Source organism: Anser brachyrhynchus (genome assembly GCF_964034855.1).
Source record: "Anser brachyrhynchus genome assembly, chromosome: Z".
Classification (NCBI taxonomy): Eukaryota; Metazoa; Chordata; class Aves; order Anseriformes; family Anatidae; genus Anser; species Anser brachyrhynchus.
The window spans coordinates 21,564,362-21,578,814 of NC_137697.1; the positions used below are offsets into that span (position 1 = coordinate 21,564,362).

The following is a 14,453-nucleotide window of genomic DNA, read 5'->3' on the forward strand; positions in this document are numbered from 1 at the left end:
CTTACAAGAGAAATAACATTTGTAGGAAGAGGTACCATCTTCTGTTGAACCAGCTGACAAAAATCAGCAGAAGTAGACAAATTTGTAGTTCAAAGTCTCTGACTACCAAACTTGCACTGACGCCAAGAATTCAAGAACAGTCAAATAAGAACCATGCATTTACATGAAAAAGCAAAAATATTCTCTTTTATAATTATGGTAAAAACTATTAATAGAAGGACTATATGTCATATCTTATTGCTTAGAAGAAATTAGGGTACGTTTTCTTTCTTCATCAGATATACATACCATCTTTTCTCCCCTCTGCAATGAAACATGACTTGTAGAGTCTCATTGAAAGAAATCAATACCAGAATGTTGGTGTGGGAGGCAACACAAATATTTAAGATTGGTATTAAAGCAGGGGGGTTTATGCTTTATTTTGGTTTTGTTTGTTTGTTTTACATCTCTTGCAGTATTTCACAGCTGAAATTATACAAGTTTTTGTTGAAATACAGTTATGGGTAGTGTTTGTAGGTTTAATTTTGAAAGGACTGCAAAAGAAGGTAAGTTTCAGAAACAACTGAAGCTTATTTTCAGATTTTTTGAACTATACCTGGTATTATATTCTCTTGCTTTATTGACAGAAATATATCCTAATACAGAGAAGCCTGTATATCAGTTTTGAAAGCCTATTTTACAGCTCATTCCATTTCAAAACAGGTGATGAAACAATAACTGTTCTTCAGAAATATTTTTTTCCAAATATTGTTATGAGGCATGTGTATGACAAAGAGCCAAGTTTTCAAGAAATAGGGAACAAGTAAAAGAAACATTTAAATCAATAGAAGCCTTGACGTGCCTATGTGCAGGAGCAAAGAAAAAATAAGAGGAATAATATTTCAGTGCCTTGTAGATTTGTGGCCTCCTCTGAGGATCTTTGATACAAAGCCACACACTATTAGCCACCTCTCTCAAGTACCATTTAAGAAGGACAAAAAGACAGGGACAATGGAATTCTAGTGAAACTATTAGAAAAATATGGTCCCATCAACTTCATCAGTTATGGAAAGGTGACCGATAGAGGTAGCTCTACTTGGGTGATGGGGCGGGCACTTCCTAATGAAGGAAAGGAAAGGGGAAAAGCCTAAAGAAGCTGAAACCTTCACAATACCTCTGAACAACGCAGTGCTATTTATACACTGCTTCAGGCAAAAAAGGAACACCTAATGACCTATTCAGTTGTGTTCCTCTAAGTCCCTGTGCATGAATCCACAGGTATGCTAACCTGCACTCCCTCCCCATACATGCATTTCTTCTTAAAAGCTGTCCTCCATTTACACATGTGAGGGATAAAACCTGGGGTTGGGACGAAGAGGGGCTTACAATGTTGGGATGAAGCACTGGGGGGGGAAAAACGGTAATCAAACCAACCTTGGTAGCTTCCATGATGATTTTATTGATTTTCTCTTTATCCAAACCTTGCATTCCAGCTTTGTTATCATTGAGGCCCATTCTAAGCAGAAATCCATCATTACTAGAGCTGTCATCACCTTTTTTCATGTTGTCCATAGTACTTCTTGGAAACTAGTACTACTCTAAAGACTTAATAACCAGAAGAAAAAAAAAAAAGAATTTAAATCATATTAAATCATATTTCTTTCTAAGCTCCAGCTAAACAACACAAAAATAATTTGCTGTGTATTATACTTATTCACAAAAACGACATACACAAATATGGAGACACATTCATGTAAAGTGGCTGGCCTTCCATACCCACCAAATAAAGCCATCTGTAAGTCTGACAGAGCTTCGAGACAGTAAGATTTTACTTTATGAGTAACTTAAAGAAAAACTCTTTTAAAAGCTGTCTTACAGAAATAATTGAGCACCACTAGATTCAGGTAAAGGCTAGCATCTTATACCCCATTATATAGCCTGCTAGACTATTACATAACAAAAAAAAAAGGAAACAATGATTTTAGATTGCAGAAATCCATTGTTCATTTAGTCCTCATTCCTGCTTGAGACAAGCCATGTAAACTTTCCCAGTATTTTCTAACTCAAATTCAAAACTTCTGTTTGAATTACAGCTCGTCTTTTAGAAACAGATGGCTTTAATTAAAGGCTTTGAATAAAACCTTATTGTTTAATTCAGGGTAAAATTCCTACAATCATTTTTTTTTCCATTAATTTGTAGAGCCATGGCATCCAATTAATGGAACTTACCAAGCTTTTCCTACTCAAGTGCTGCCATAGACAAGTTTTTCCACATACAGGTACCTCTGATATGTGAGACATCTTCCTTTATACTTTATGAAAGTAAATAGCTGAACCTTTCTATAGGCTCTAATTACATGGTACATTGTTTAGATAATAAATTTATCTTAAAATGAACAAACCTAAATTAACCTCTTTAGCATGACCTTGTGGTCTTATTTTTGTTGGATTGAAACAAGCAGGAGTCTGATATTGTCCTGAATTATTTAACACACATTTATTACTGGAAAAGCATAGAGAAGGACCTTCTTCCTACTCGAAGTTGCTGACTCATAAACAACTTAAGCTTTACTTTCATGCAGGAAGCACATTTGCTCCTGAACTTCCTCTTCAAGCCGCTCCATATGACAGGAGCCCTTCCTGTTGGGAGGAACCACACCCTTTCAGGCACTTAGAGAAGCTCTATTAAATGCAACCACAAACTACACAATTCTAATAGTGTTACAACTTGTCTAAAGGGTATTTTAAAATGCTGCTTTTATTACTCCAGGACTTAAGTGGAACTCATTATCGACCAAAGTGAAGAATGTCATTATGTATTTTCACATTTAGAGCTAATTTTTTTGTGACAAAAGAACCACATGGCTGACTTTTTAAAATTAATGGTGCAGTGTTGGTATTTTCCTGAAGATCACCCCCTGAAACACTGTAGCCAACTGGAGCCAGCTATTAAAGCCCTTAAAAATATTCTGATAAAAACACTGCAATTTTAAAAATATTCCATTAATTTAGATTATTTTCTATGATGCCTTCCAAAGACTTAAGACCAGTTAAGTAAGGTTGTGTTTATCCACAGCTTGTTGCATTTCAAGGAATAGTAAGTACCTGGAGGTGCAGAGACTGGAACTCTTCTCTTGACCCTTTAGTAGCACTTTAGCTTCTATAGTGGCAACTGGGAATGGGAGTTGCTTCATAGCTCTTGTGTGTATCTATCAAATAAAACACAATGATGACGAAACGTTCATTAATCTTCCACTTACAGGAGGACAATCTCTTACAGTTAACAAACATTTACGAGAACCAGGCTGCTAGACTACAACCGAAGGAAAAAACACTGCAACACACACATCACTTCCAAGTTTCATCTCAAGCTCATGCACATCCCCATCTCAATTAGCTCCACAATAATTCCATTGTTACTTGCAATCTCTGGTATGTAATGGGCATAATTCTCAATAAAGGCTTTTCTCAAGGTAAATGCCCCTCCAGTACTCCCCCTGGTTCTTTTATCACTCTTTCCCTTCAAGAAGCTGGCATGAACACAAAGGTATTGCTTCCATTTCCTATTCCAGTCTTTGCAACTTTTTTTTTTTTTAGCTGTTTCATACTCTTGATGAAGTGTCTATCCCTTGCACGTACAAATCTTTCCCATCCTTCATTCAGACCACTCTTAAAGTCTCAGTCTTACAGCAAGGGCTTTGAACACCAATGCATGTGTTTAAGTCAAAAGCCTTCTTTCTCACACTGTTATATGTTGAGTGAAGAAAAATTACCATGATGATACCAGTGATGAAAAAAAAAAAGTTTTTAAAAAGTCTCATAAATGCTAGTCTCCTAACAAATTTTATTTTTTCAGCCTCTTGTGTGGAACAAAATACATTGCTACTACAAGACAATAAACATCAAATAATACCTTAGCTGGAATTAAGAGGAAAATATTTATTTAAGGACATTAGTCATTGAAGCTTAAATGTGTACAGAAGGGAAAAGATGAATAACAACTGATACAATTATCAGTTGCTTAACATGAATAGAACAAGATTATCTTGCTTTCAGAGTAACAGGCCTAAAAATTTTTTTTTTTTAAATATTTAGCATACTTAAATGAATCATGGAAATGTCAATAAAACAACAAGTACTACGCTGACAGATAAAATCGTCAGTGGATCATCTACCATAACAAATATATATATATATGTATATATTTAAAGGAAATGCAGGAGAAGCACCATTTGAAACACTGTAAAAAATGTGAACAAAATATCAGTGTAGAAACTGGTAAAGATAAAAGTTTTAATAGCAAATTATCCCAGAGAAAGCAAATAGCTGGTGGTGACATAGTATTAAAAAGTTTTGGCTAAATCAACTTGGAAAAGTGGGTAAAAGTTTAGAGTCTAACAAAACACTGGCTCAGAAATGTCTAGGTAAAGAGTGACATATTTGTGACATATTTTTGGCATGCTGTCACCTCAAGAATGAGACATTTCCTTTAAACAGGGCACATTAAATCTCTTGCAGTGTCATAGCAAGTAAATAGAGTGTGAAATCAGAAGACTGAGGGCAATCTACAGTTAAATACTATCCTATTATTCCTGTGATTTGGAGATAGGGACAAGAAGCAGTAGAATCATTGTTACACAGCAGATGCAATTTTCTATTTGCCACTGCAGGGGCTTCTAAAGAGGAAGAGGAAGACTTAAGCACTGAATGCCAGCAGTTAATGGCAAAACAAAAAGGTGGAGAAAAATCATGGAATATCTGAGACTATATTTCTGTGACTATTCAGTTCAGTGGAGACAGTGTTATTATACAAACCATTAACACTGGCAAAATATGTTAACAGTTTCCTTTCATTGATAGTGTAACAACTTGTTGAGCAGTAATATTAGGAATAGAAAGGGTCACTTCCACAGAAAGCCTTGAAAAAGAAATTGCCACACTGAATGATGATTTGATGCACGTAAATTGTGTACCACTTCTCATAAAGAAAAATAAAATAAAATCTGTTATCTTTGCTATCGCAGATGCTCCTGCCAATAAAAGAAATAAAGCGTCAGATGCAAAGTTACTAAGATATACAACTGCTTACCTCCCCTGCAGCTCAAAAGAATCAAGACATCTACCACAAATGTAAGGGATCATCTTTTATATCTAAATTGCCCACAGTTAGTCTTCACAGTGGGAAAATACACAATGTGTATATACATATGACATTGCAAATAGCAACACACTTATGAAAGACTCTTTCCTATACAATTTTTAAAAATTATTTTCCTTTTTTGGGGATGGCTAAAATAAGGATCTAAATTTTTATTTGTAAATAGTTTCTTCAATTTCTGTAAAATTCAAGAAGCCTCCAGTAACATTTCATGAAAATATGACATCTCATTTGTTATGGTATAAGCCCAAAAGAAACTTCCTATTTTCTCTTAATTAAAGTGTTTTAGACATTCCTTTATTTAAGCTCTTCTATTTTTATTTTAGCAAGTACAAAACAAAATTATAACAGCTACATTTGCATACAAGTGTTGAGACTGGGTGAACAGCTAACTTCAGGAACTCTGTCACTGGATGCAGCTTGTATCAGAAGAAACTAAATACTGTCTTTAATTTCAGTGACAAGGTCAAGACGTTAATAGGAGTTGTTTAAAAACTTTCAATTCTGCATCTTTATCAATGGTCTGGATGACTGGATTGAGTGTACCCTCAGTAAGTTTGCAGACGAGACTATGGTAGGCACGAGTGATGATCTGCAGGAGGGTAGGAAGGCCCTGCAGAGGGACCTGGACAGGATGGGTCGATGGGCAGAGGCCAATGGGATGAGGTTCAGCATGGCTAAGTGCCAGGTCCTGCACTTTGGTCACAACAACCCCATGCAGCGCTACAGGCTTGGGGCAGAGTGGCTGGAAAGCTGTGCAGAGGAAAAGGATCTGGGGATGCTGATTGATGCTGAACATAAACATGAGGCCCCAGTGTGCCCAGGTGGCCAAGAAGGCCAACAGCATCCTGGCTTGGATCAGGAATAGTGTAGCCATCTGGACCAGGGAGGTGATCGTCCCCCTGTACTTTGCTCTGGTAAGGCCGCACCTCGAGTCCTGTGTTCAGCTTTGGGCCCCTCACTACAGGGACATCGAGGCCCTGGAGCATGTCCAGAGAAGGGCTACGAAGCTGGTGAAGGGCCTGGAACACAAGTCCTATGGGGAGTGGCTGAGGGAACTGGGGTTGTTTAGTCTGGAGAAGAGGAAGCTCAGGGGAGACCTTATTGCTCTCTACAGGTACCTGAAAAGAAGGTGGGGGGAGCTGGGCATCGGCCTCTCCTCCCAAGCTACAGGACAAGAGAAAATGTCCTCAAGTTGTGCCAAGGGGGTGTTAAGTTGGAAATCAGGAAACATTTCTTCACTGAAATGGTTGTGAAGCACTGGAACAAGCTGCCCAGGGAAGTGTTTGAGTCACCATCCCTGGAGATATTTAAAAGATGTGTGGATGTGGTGCTTAGGGACGTGGTTTAATGGTAGATTTGGCAGTGCTAGGTTAACAGTTGGACTTGGTGATCTTAGAGGTCTTTGACAACCCAAATGATTCTATGAAAAAGCACTGGAAGCACAATAAACAGTTAACCAAGATGAACAACTTCATCCAGTTTTGACCACAAAGGATCACTTCCCAGACTTCTGGCTAAGATCAAGTGTACTGTGGCTTGCACTATGCTCAAAAATATAACTGCTTCTGAAGTTTGTACTACTCCAAAAACATCAAAGAGAAGGAAAAAATGAAAACAAAAATCTTTCTTTGAATTATCACTATATATAGTGAGATCCCTGGTCTTCACTTTTTCTTATGAAAACTTTATAAATGATCCATTATCAAATACTAGAAAAGTTCAGAGCACTCAGTGCAAGTGTGGAATAGAAAAATTTCTTCCATATTGTGCTTCAACCAATTATTAAAATAATCACATCCACATAGAACATGGTTGTAAAGAATATGAAACTCCTGAAATGCTTCCTAAGTGTTCAGAAGATCCTCAGAAGTGAAACATGAGTGAAATATTTAGCTTCAGTGAAAGGGGTAATTCAGCAGCTTAAGACTCAAGAAAAGCAATTTCAGTTCTTCCAAGAGATACACTTGTCATAAAACTTTTCTGCGTCAGTTATCTCACCATAATGCACACTTGAACAAAACATCTCATAAGCCAAGCTAAGTTACATGAATGAAAATATGCAAGCTCAATTAGTGTCCCTCTCTAGCGAGAATAATACAAAAGTTACTGACAACAACCCTTTATATTTATACACTTCATATTTAACTGAGATGGAATTAAAGTTTACTGTTATAAGCAACTTCCTCTACTAAAAAACATAAACTAATGATATACATACCCTTAATCATCAGCAGCTACTGGTTCTAGAACTTTGATGGGGAAACTCAATCATTTATTTGCGAAAACTTTCATTTATATAAATGTAGAATATACTCAAAAATGTCATGTAGAAAGTTATATACACACTGAATCAAAATATGAGAGATCAAGCTTTCTTTCCCTCATCCCCTCCCCCTCTTTTTCTTTTTTGATTTTTTAATACTTATAACAACTATTTCGACAAAAGATGTGGAAAACTGTTAAACTCTTCTGTAAGTGGATGGAGATACTCTTGGACAGAAACAAGGATCACTTGTACCAAAGACAATATTTCACAAGTAAGCATGAAATATGTTCTCTATCTACTTCATTATTTTGGGCCACGCATTGAAAAATACTTAAAGAGAACAAAATTGAAAAAATGAATTCAGAACAAAGAAGCCAAGCAGACTGATTCAAGAGTAACTCTCAAACCCAACCCTTCAAATGTCTCCCTTGGACTGGAAATTATTATTGCGGGAAACCACATCATGGGCCACCTCAGAACAAAGCTGCTGGGTGCTAATGAAACACTGCTAAAAGTAATAAACAGAATACAACAGACCTTCTCATTATGACCACAACTCACCCAAATCAACGTTTCAAATGGGCACAAACTTCCTCCCCCCTCCCGTTTCTAGTTAAGATAGAATACGTGGCCACGCAGCAACAATTCTTATTCCACTCCCTGTACAGAAGTATCTTCATCTAGGCTGTGCATGTAACTGCCTGAAGTACCATCATTAAAGAAGTAAACCCCAGCTACGCCAACTGGGTATAGGAACTAACGCAACAGAGCCAGGCCATGTGAACAACGGCTTTCCCACAAATGCTTTGCTTTATTTCTTGAATTTCTAAGACAAGAACAACCATATATTCAAACTAGCGAAGCTCAACCCCACTAGAATATTTTTAACATCTCCAATACTTAAAAGGTTACACTACAAACTCCAGTAGTGCATTTGATTTCATTCTGCTTGACTTAGCCACTACTCGAGTGATTTAAGAATTTTATCCTGATGAGGAATGTTACATTATATCATTTCCAGCAGAAAAGTCTTTATGGCACCTGTCTTTACTAAGTATTCATTCAACAAGGAAACATTCTAGCCATGGGCAAATTTAACAAACTCCATATCTCTTAATTCCTTGTAAAAACACGTTTCCCAACCAATAATTTAAGTATGAGTTGCTCTTACAGTCTTTGTTTCTCAGCAGGAGAAACCACCAACAGACACGCGCAAGCAAGCACATCAGTCTGTCCTTCTGAACCACCAGATCAATTCTTTTCAGCCACAAGTGGGCTGGTATTTACTAGAGCCCTAGTTACTCAACAGCCCCCGGAAGAAGACTCAAGTCAGTTTTAATCCTGTAGGGATTAAAAAACGGAGCTGCCAGGAACAACTGTGCAACAGTGTTATTAGCAGGTAAACATACACAGTGTTAACCACCCAGGTTCTCTACTAGCAACATTCAAAACTGCTACTGTCTCACTGCTTTCTCTGAATGGATCATAAAATGTTGTTAGTTCTCTAGAACAGAGAATCTCCTAAGAAACATCTAAGTACTATTTAGAATTGTAATCAGCTGAGTTATGTGATAAATTAATCGTGCTAAGCATAACACTCGGGCCAGGATTCACAGAACTTAAAATTCAAAGTGCTCACCCAAGCTGACACAGCCCAATGGGACTATTTTTCAAGTATCGGTTGACCCAACACATTTTATGAAAACTTAGATCTTATCCAAGTACCTAGGAAATAGCTTTCAAAAAAGAGCCCTAGAATTATGTCTTTCCTGAAATAATTGGCTTGCAAATTACAGACAATCCAAGCCTTTTAAAAATGAATTCACACTGCAAACTAAACAGAAAGAGACTGCTTCTGACAATGCCCAAAATAAAGATGTCAAAATATGTATTTTATGCCATGCAACTATTTGAATAATTCTTCACAACCAGCTAAGTTAAACAAGTGGACTATCTATCCCCTATTAATTTTCTGCAGGCTAGATGTGGTACAGTTTTGCTGCAAATCCTGCTTTCAGCTCCTCTATAGCTATGTTCTGAAAACCTCATGGTTTTAAGTCTTCACAGTTTATTCCAAGGGCAAAAAAACTGCTGTGAATATCTTTTCCTGTCTCTATTCAACAGCTCACAAGATCTTCTAAACTGAAAAAGACTAATCACAAGTTTTTAACCAAGGTTTCCTTGTATTTCTAGATTACTGGAAACAAATGCTTTAATTTTTTAAGCCAGAAAGAAAATAATGAAGGAATTGAACTATTATGAACATTCATCAGTAAGAAATATACTAGAAGTGGTGTAGTTATCTGCAATCGCATTATTACGGAGATGTGCTTATTGCTTATATATTCATAATTAGCAGTAATCTTCTGTTTAAATGTTTTACTTAAAAGGAAAAATCCTAACACAGAGGATAAAATAATACATTTATTTTAGGAAAAAGAAAGTCTGAATCATTTATATCTGGGAGCTTATACTGCTAGGCAATATGCTCTTCTACAAACAAAACTCCTTCAAAAATCTTTTAAGAAAAATAGTCCTAAATTTAAGAACAAGTTTTAACTACCAGCATGAACATACTAGAAAATACACTAATGATGAAAGTGTTTTAATAACATACAGTGAACACACTACAGCTGAAGGTACAATAATACCGGAAATAAAAGATATAAGAAGCAAGAAAAAATCAGATATTTATAAAGTTACTGATTTAATGATGTTTATGAGTAATATCTTTAGAAGTAAAACTCCAAAAATACACTTTTGTATTACACTTAGTACATCAGCAATACAGAACAATAGCAACTGTTCCAGTATTCTATGAAATGTGATGATTGCTTCCAATTATAACAATGATTTCTAAACTGCTCACAATCTAATACATCGGGAATAAAGACTGAATACAAGAAAGGGCTTGCGATGGAAGAATGAATACAGTGATGAAGCACAAAATAAAGCCTCAGTGGAAAAGGCACAGTAGGAGGTATAGAAGAGCATGTAGTCAACATCAGTGCATCAGTTTGATCACCTTCATTTACTGTGGCTTTGGTTTGCATCACAGTTTGGCCTCGGAGCACGCAAATCATATTCTTCTCAAACTTAACTGGAAGACTGTAATTCCAGAGCATACCTGATGCATTCCAATTGCTAATGGAGGTTCCCAACATGGGACCAGACTAGAGCTAGTCTGAAGAAAAACCTCTAAAAATATAAACAGGATGAACTTAAGGTCTTCAGCACCAAATCTTTTCTTTGCACATCTATTCCCACTGCACCACAGTACTTGCTCATGTAGACATGACCCAATCTCGCTAAAAGCAATAGGCAACTAGTCATATATGAAAAGGATGGTCAGAACATTAGAAAGAAAGAAGATGTAATTTATCTTAGGTTAGTCACAATCTCAATACACCTGTTTAAAGAACATCAGCTGGTGACATTATGGGGGAAAAAAAAAAAAAAAGAAGATGATGACAAGTTAGGAAGATGTGGCAGATATAAAAACAAACAAGAAGAGGACAAGAGAATCTGCAACTATGGTGATAATCCTAGACAGAAAATGCAAGGGTGCGTGGCTACCTGAGTACACATCACTGCCATTACCAAAAGGCTTGTTCAGACATGTCTCTTCATTCCCTACTCTCAATGAGAACAGATAATGAAATAAATTCAGAATGTAATGAGGAAAAAACAACTACCTTTAAAAGTGATGCTACTTAACTTCATCAATATACTCCCGAGAAGAACTATAATTTTTTCTTATACGTTTCAATACATATAAAACTCAGCCATCCTGCTTGCTTAACACTTGGAGTATACTGCAGCAGATGCTAAGGACAAATATCTTCATTTCTTTCCAAACAGCTAGTGAAGCAAAGCACAAAATTTCTCAACAACTTTATACGTTAGAAAGTTGTCAAAAATAGCATCCACAATAGCATGGTAAGAAATATTTCTGTGCATTCCAGTGATTACACAAATATTAAAATGTCTGTGACTGTCCTCTATTTCTAATTGTTTAGGATAATTATGTTGCTTTACCACGCGCTTTCAGTGCTGCAGACGTACATTCATTGTGAATATCTTTATGCCAAAGACTGAGGGAGTGAAAGTTATTTAAATTTTAGCTGTCCCTTATATAGAGAATGCATTTAAACAGACATCTTCATGGTAAGAGCTCTTTCAACAGATAATCCTCAGTGGAAACTTTCAAGCAGCGTAACATGGAAAAATTACACCATGATTTGTCACAGGGAGTTAGAGAAAAATTGACAGCATCATTCTTTTGATGCTGTAGTTTTGAACCAAACTATTTAAGCTTTAAAAAAAAAAAAAGTAATAAGCAAAAAGATGAGCCAGCACAAATATGAAGTTCCTCCCATGTCCCTATATCTGTTCATAGACTGTTAAGCGATAAACTCGCTTTCTTTCTAGAAGAATTACTACCTCCATAAATACCGGCAAAGTTGTACATCTCGGGTGGAGCTCTGACAAAGAACTAACATAGAACTGAAAAAAAAAAAAAAAAACAGGTATTATTTCATTCCCTTTTCTACAGAAACAGCAGTCAGACACACGAGACGCGGCTACCTCACGGCTCGGGCGGGCGGGCTTCTGGCCGCCGCTCGTCGCTCGGCTGACACCGGGCCTCCCGGCAGGGCGCTGTCACCGGCACCGGGCGGGCGGCCCCCACACGCCGCTGCCGCCGGGCCAGAGCCGCGACGCGGCGCGGCGGAGCCCCGTTACCGGCGGCGGGCGGCGGGCCCCGTTACCGTGCCGTGCCAACCCCCCCCCTACCGTCCCCTCAGCGGGCAGCGCCTCCCGCCCCTTCCTGCGGCCCCGCGGCCGCCATCTTTGTCACGGGAAAGGCTGGCGGCTCGCCCGCCGGCACCCACCGTTCTTGGGGCGGGGGGGGAGCCTCGGCACCTCTGCCAGTCCTCACGCTACGGAGCGGGCAGGGCCCATTAGACGCTTCCCCTGACTAACCAGGGAGCCCTGCGCTACCCGACCGCGACAGGCGAAAAGCGACGGGGCCAAGATGGCGGCAGGCGGGAGGGAAGGATGGAAGGAAGGAGGGGGGGGGGACAGACTCCGCGGGGGAGGGGGGGAACTACAACTCCCGGCAGGCCGCGCGCGGGGCTGGGAGGGAGGGCGAGGGGAGGGGCTGGCGAGGAGTGGCAGCGCGCACCCGCCTCCCTAAGATGGCGGCGGCAGCGCTCTGGGTGGAGTGAGCGGCGGGCGGGCGCGCGCTCGCCCCGCCTCCGTTCGCCACCTCTATGTTGTGGCTCCTGCCGCGGGCCGGGGCCGCGGAGCTGCGCTGAGGGTTGGTGGTGAGGGGTGGGGGGTGGGTGGGGGGAAGAGCCCGAAGCCTCCGCGTCTCGTCCGTTGGGGCTGGAGGGCGCCGAGGCTGCGGTGGGCGGGGGCCGCTCGGCTGTTCCCTGCTCGGCGGTGGTTGCGGCTGGGGTCTCCATGTCGGACAACCAGAGCTGGAATTCCTCCGGCTCCGAGGAGGACCCCGAGACCGAGCTCGGGCTGCCTGTTGAGCTCTGCGGGGTGCTCAGCAAGGTAAGGCGCTCCCCCGGCTTCCTCGCCCCGCCGGCGGCGGAGCCCGGCAGCTCGCGGGCAGGAGGAGGAGGAGGAGGAGGGCGACGAGCACCGGGACGAGGCTCCCACCGCCGGCCGCGGAGCCTGGCGGCGGCTCGGGAGCCCCCCCCGGGAGGCGCTGGCGCGGCCTCGGCCCCGGCCGGGCGGGTGGGGAAGGCGGCCGAGCCGCCCCCCTTCCTCCTCGGAGCGAGTTTCGCCCCCCCCCACCCCCGGGTGTCCCCTCCTGGCCGGGGCTCCCCGCTGCCTTCCCCGCAGCCCCCGAGGGCAGCGGCGCAACCTTCAGCCCAAGTGTCAGAACGGCGCAGTGAAATGCCCCTGCAGCCAGAGGTACGGGAGGTGGGGAGGAGAGGAAGGAAAATGGCACTAGGGCTCGTTTCCCTTTTTAAGTATAAGCGCTGCTATTTATTTTTTTTTTTTGTCCTTTTATCGCTGAAAATGAGATGACTTGCAAGTATGCGTTGGGTGATACTGGGAAATTTTATTTGGGGGACAATTTTAAAGTTGTGCGTGGAATTAATAAGATTGAAAGCAAAAATTTCTTTGCTTTTTTTTTTTTTTCTTTTCAGAAAATACCCTCATAATAACAATTAAATACCTTTAGAATTAAACCGCTATGTTTTGAATTTCTTTCCCGTCCTGTGTGGTGAGGGCAGGAACCAGCCTGTGCAGAACGCGCAGGTCGTGGGATTCTGGGATCATAAACCGGCCCTGGGTGCTGAGAAAATGGTCATAACAAGGCCAGTTCTCCGCTTTTTGTGGGAGACTCTGTGAAATCCTTCCAGTCTGGAAATGTTCTGAAACCCAGAGATGGGAGCAATGGCTAGGAGAAAGGAAAGGCCGTGGCTCTCATCTGTGAGATCTCATCATCTCTAGTGGATGGGGAGGGAGAAGACGAGGCAGACTTGAGGTGTTAACCCAGATAAAATGCGATGTTTTGGTTTAGTAGTGTAGGTTTTTTTCTTTACGAAGCTTTCTTTTGATTAGATGATTCTCACCATTGGAAACTTTAATGTTTGTGGGGTACAGTTAATTTTGATTTTGGCAGATTAATTGCTTTATTGAGTTTGGTTGCTGTCCTTTACTGGAGTAACAGGTGAAGCCATGGCCTCTTTGTAAATTTGTAATGTACATATGTGCAAGCTTTATATGTTTCTAGTTGATTATGTGGAGAGTAGCTGATGGTGCCTTTACTGTGAGAACACAGGATGTAATCTCGTCATACAGTCATGTGTGTCATGCATTCAAGAGTGGTGAAACCTGTTGCAGTGAATATTGAGGGATAATTTTACCTTTTGTTGATGCCTCAGTAATACCTGAGATGAACTAATTAAAATGAAATGGTACCATTTCAAACTTACTACTAAGCATATGTTTGTTTTTAAAAACTTACTGTCTATAATTACATTGTAAATCAATGAAAGTATGCAGCAGCTCTCTGTATGCTTA

At 40.4% G+C, this 14,453-nt stretch overlaps 2 protein-coding genes across 5 annotated transcripts in view; one reads left to right on the forward strand and one right to left on the reverse strand.

The window, feature by feature from the left end:
* POLK (DNA polymerase kappa) overlaps positions 1-12,468 on the reverse strand; it is a 36,439-nt gene extending 23,971 nt beyond the window's left edge. Inside the window, exons 1-3 of one of the 3 annotated variants that reach the window (XM_080573600.1) lie at positions 12,299-12,468; positions 3,085-3,188; positions 1,414-1,584 (exon numbers count right to left, since the gene is read on the reverse strand). In XM_080573600.1, coding sequence (XP_080429726.1) covers positions 1,414-1,551 — 138 coding nt within the window. In that variant the 5' untranslated portion in view covers positions 1,552-1,584; positions 3,085-3,188; positions 12,299-12,468. Of the gene's footprint in view, positions 1-1,413; positions 1,585-3,084; positions 3,189-11,849; positions 11,873-11,993; positions 12,270-12,298 lie in introns of those variants that run through there. The other 2 variants (XM_080573599.1, XM_080573601.1) reach the window with 2 other exon arrangements.
* A 192-nt stretch (positions 12,469-12,660) lies between these two features.
* The window catches only part of CERT1 (ceramide transporter 1), an 81,284-nt gene continuing 79,491 nt past the window's right edge, over positions 12,661-14,453 (forward strand). For both annotated transcript variants that reach the window (XM_080573602.1, XM_080573603.1), the window contains exon 1: positions 12,661-12,968. In XM_080573602.1, coding sequence (XP_080429728.1) covers positions 12,873-12,968 — 96 coding nt within the window. In that variant the 5' untranslated portion in view covers positions 12,661-12,872. The remainder of the gene's footprint in view (positions 12,969-14,453) is intronic.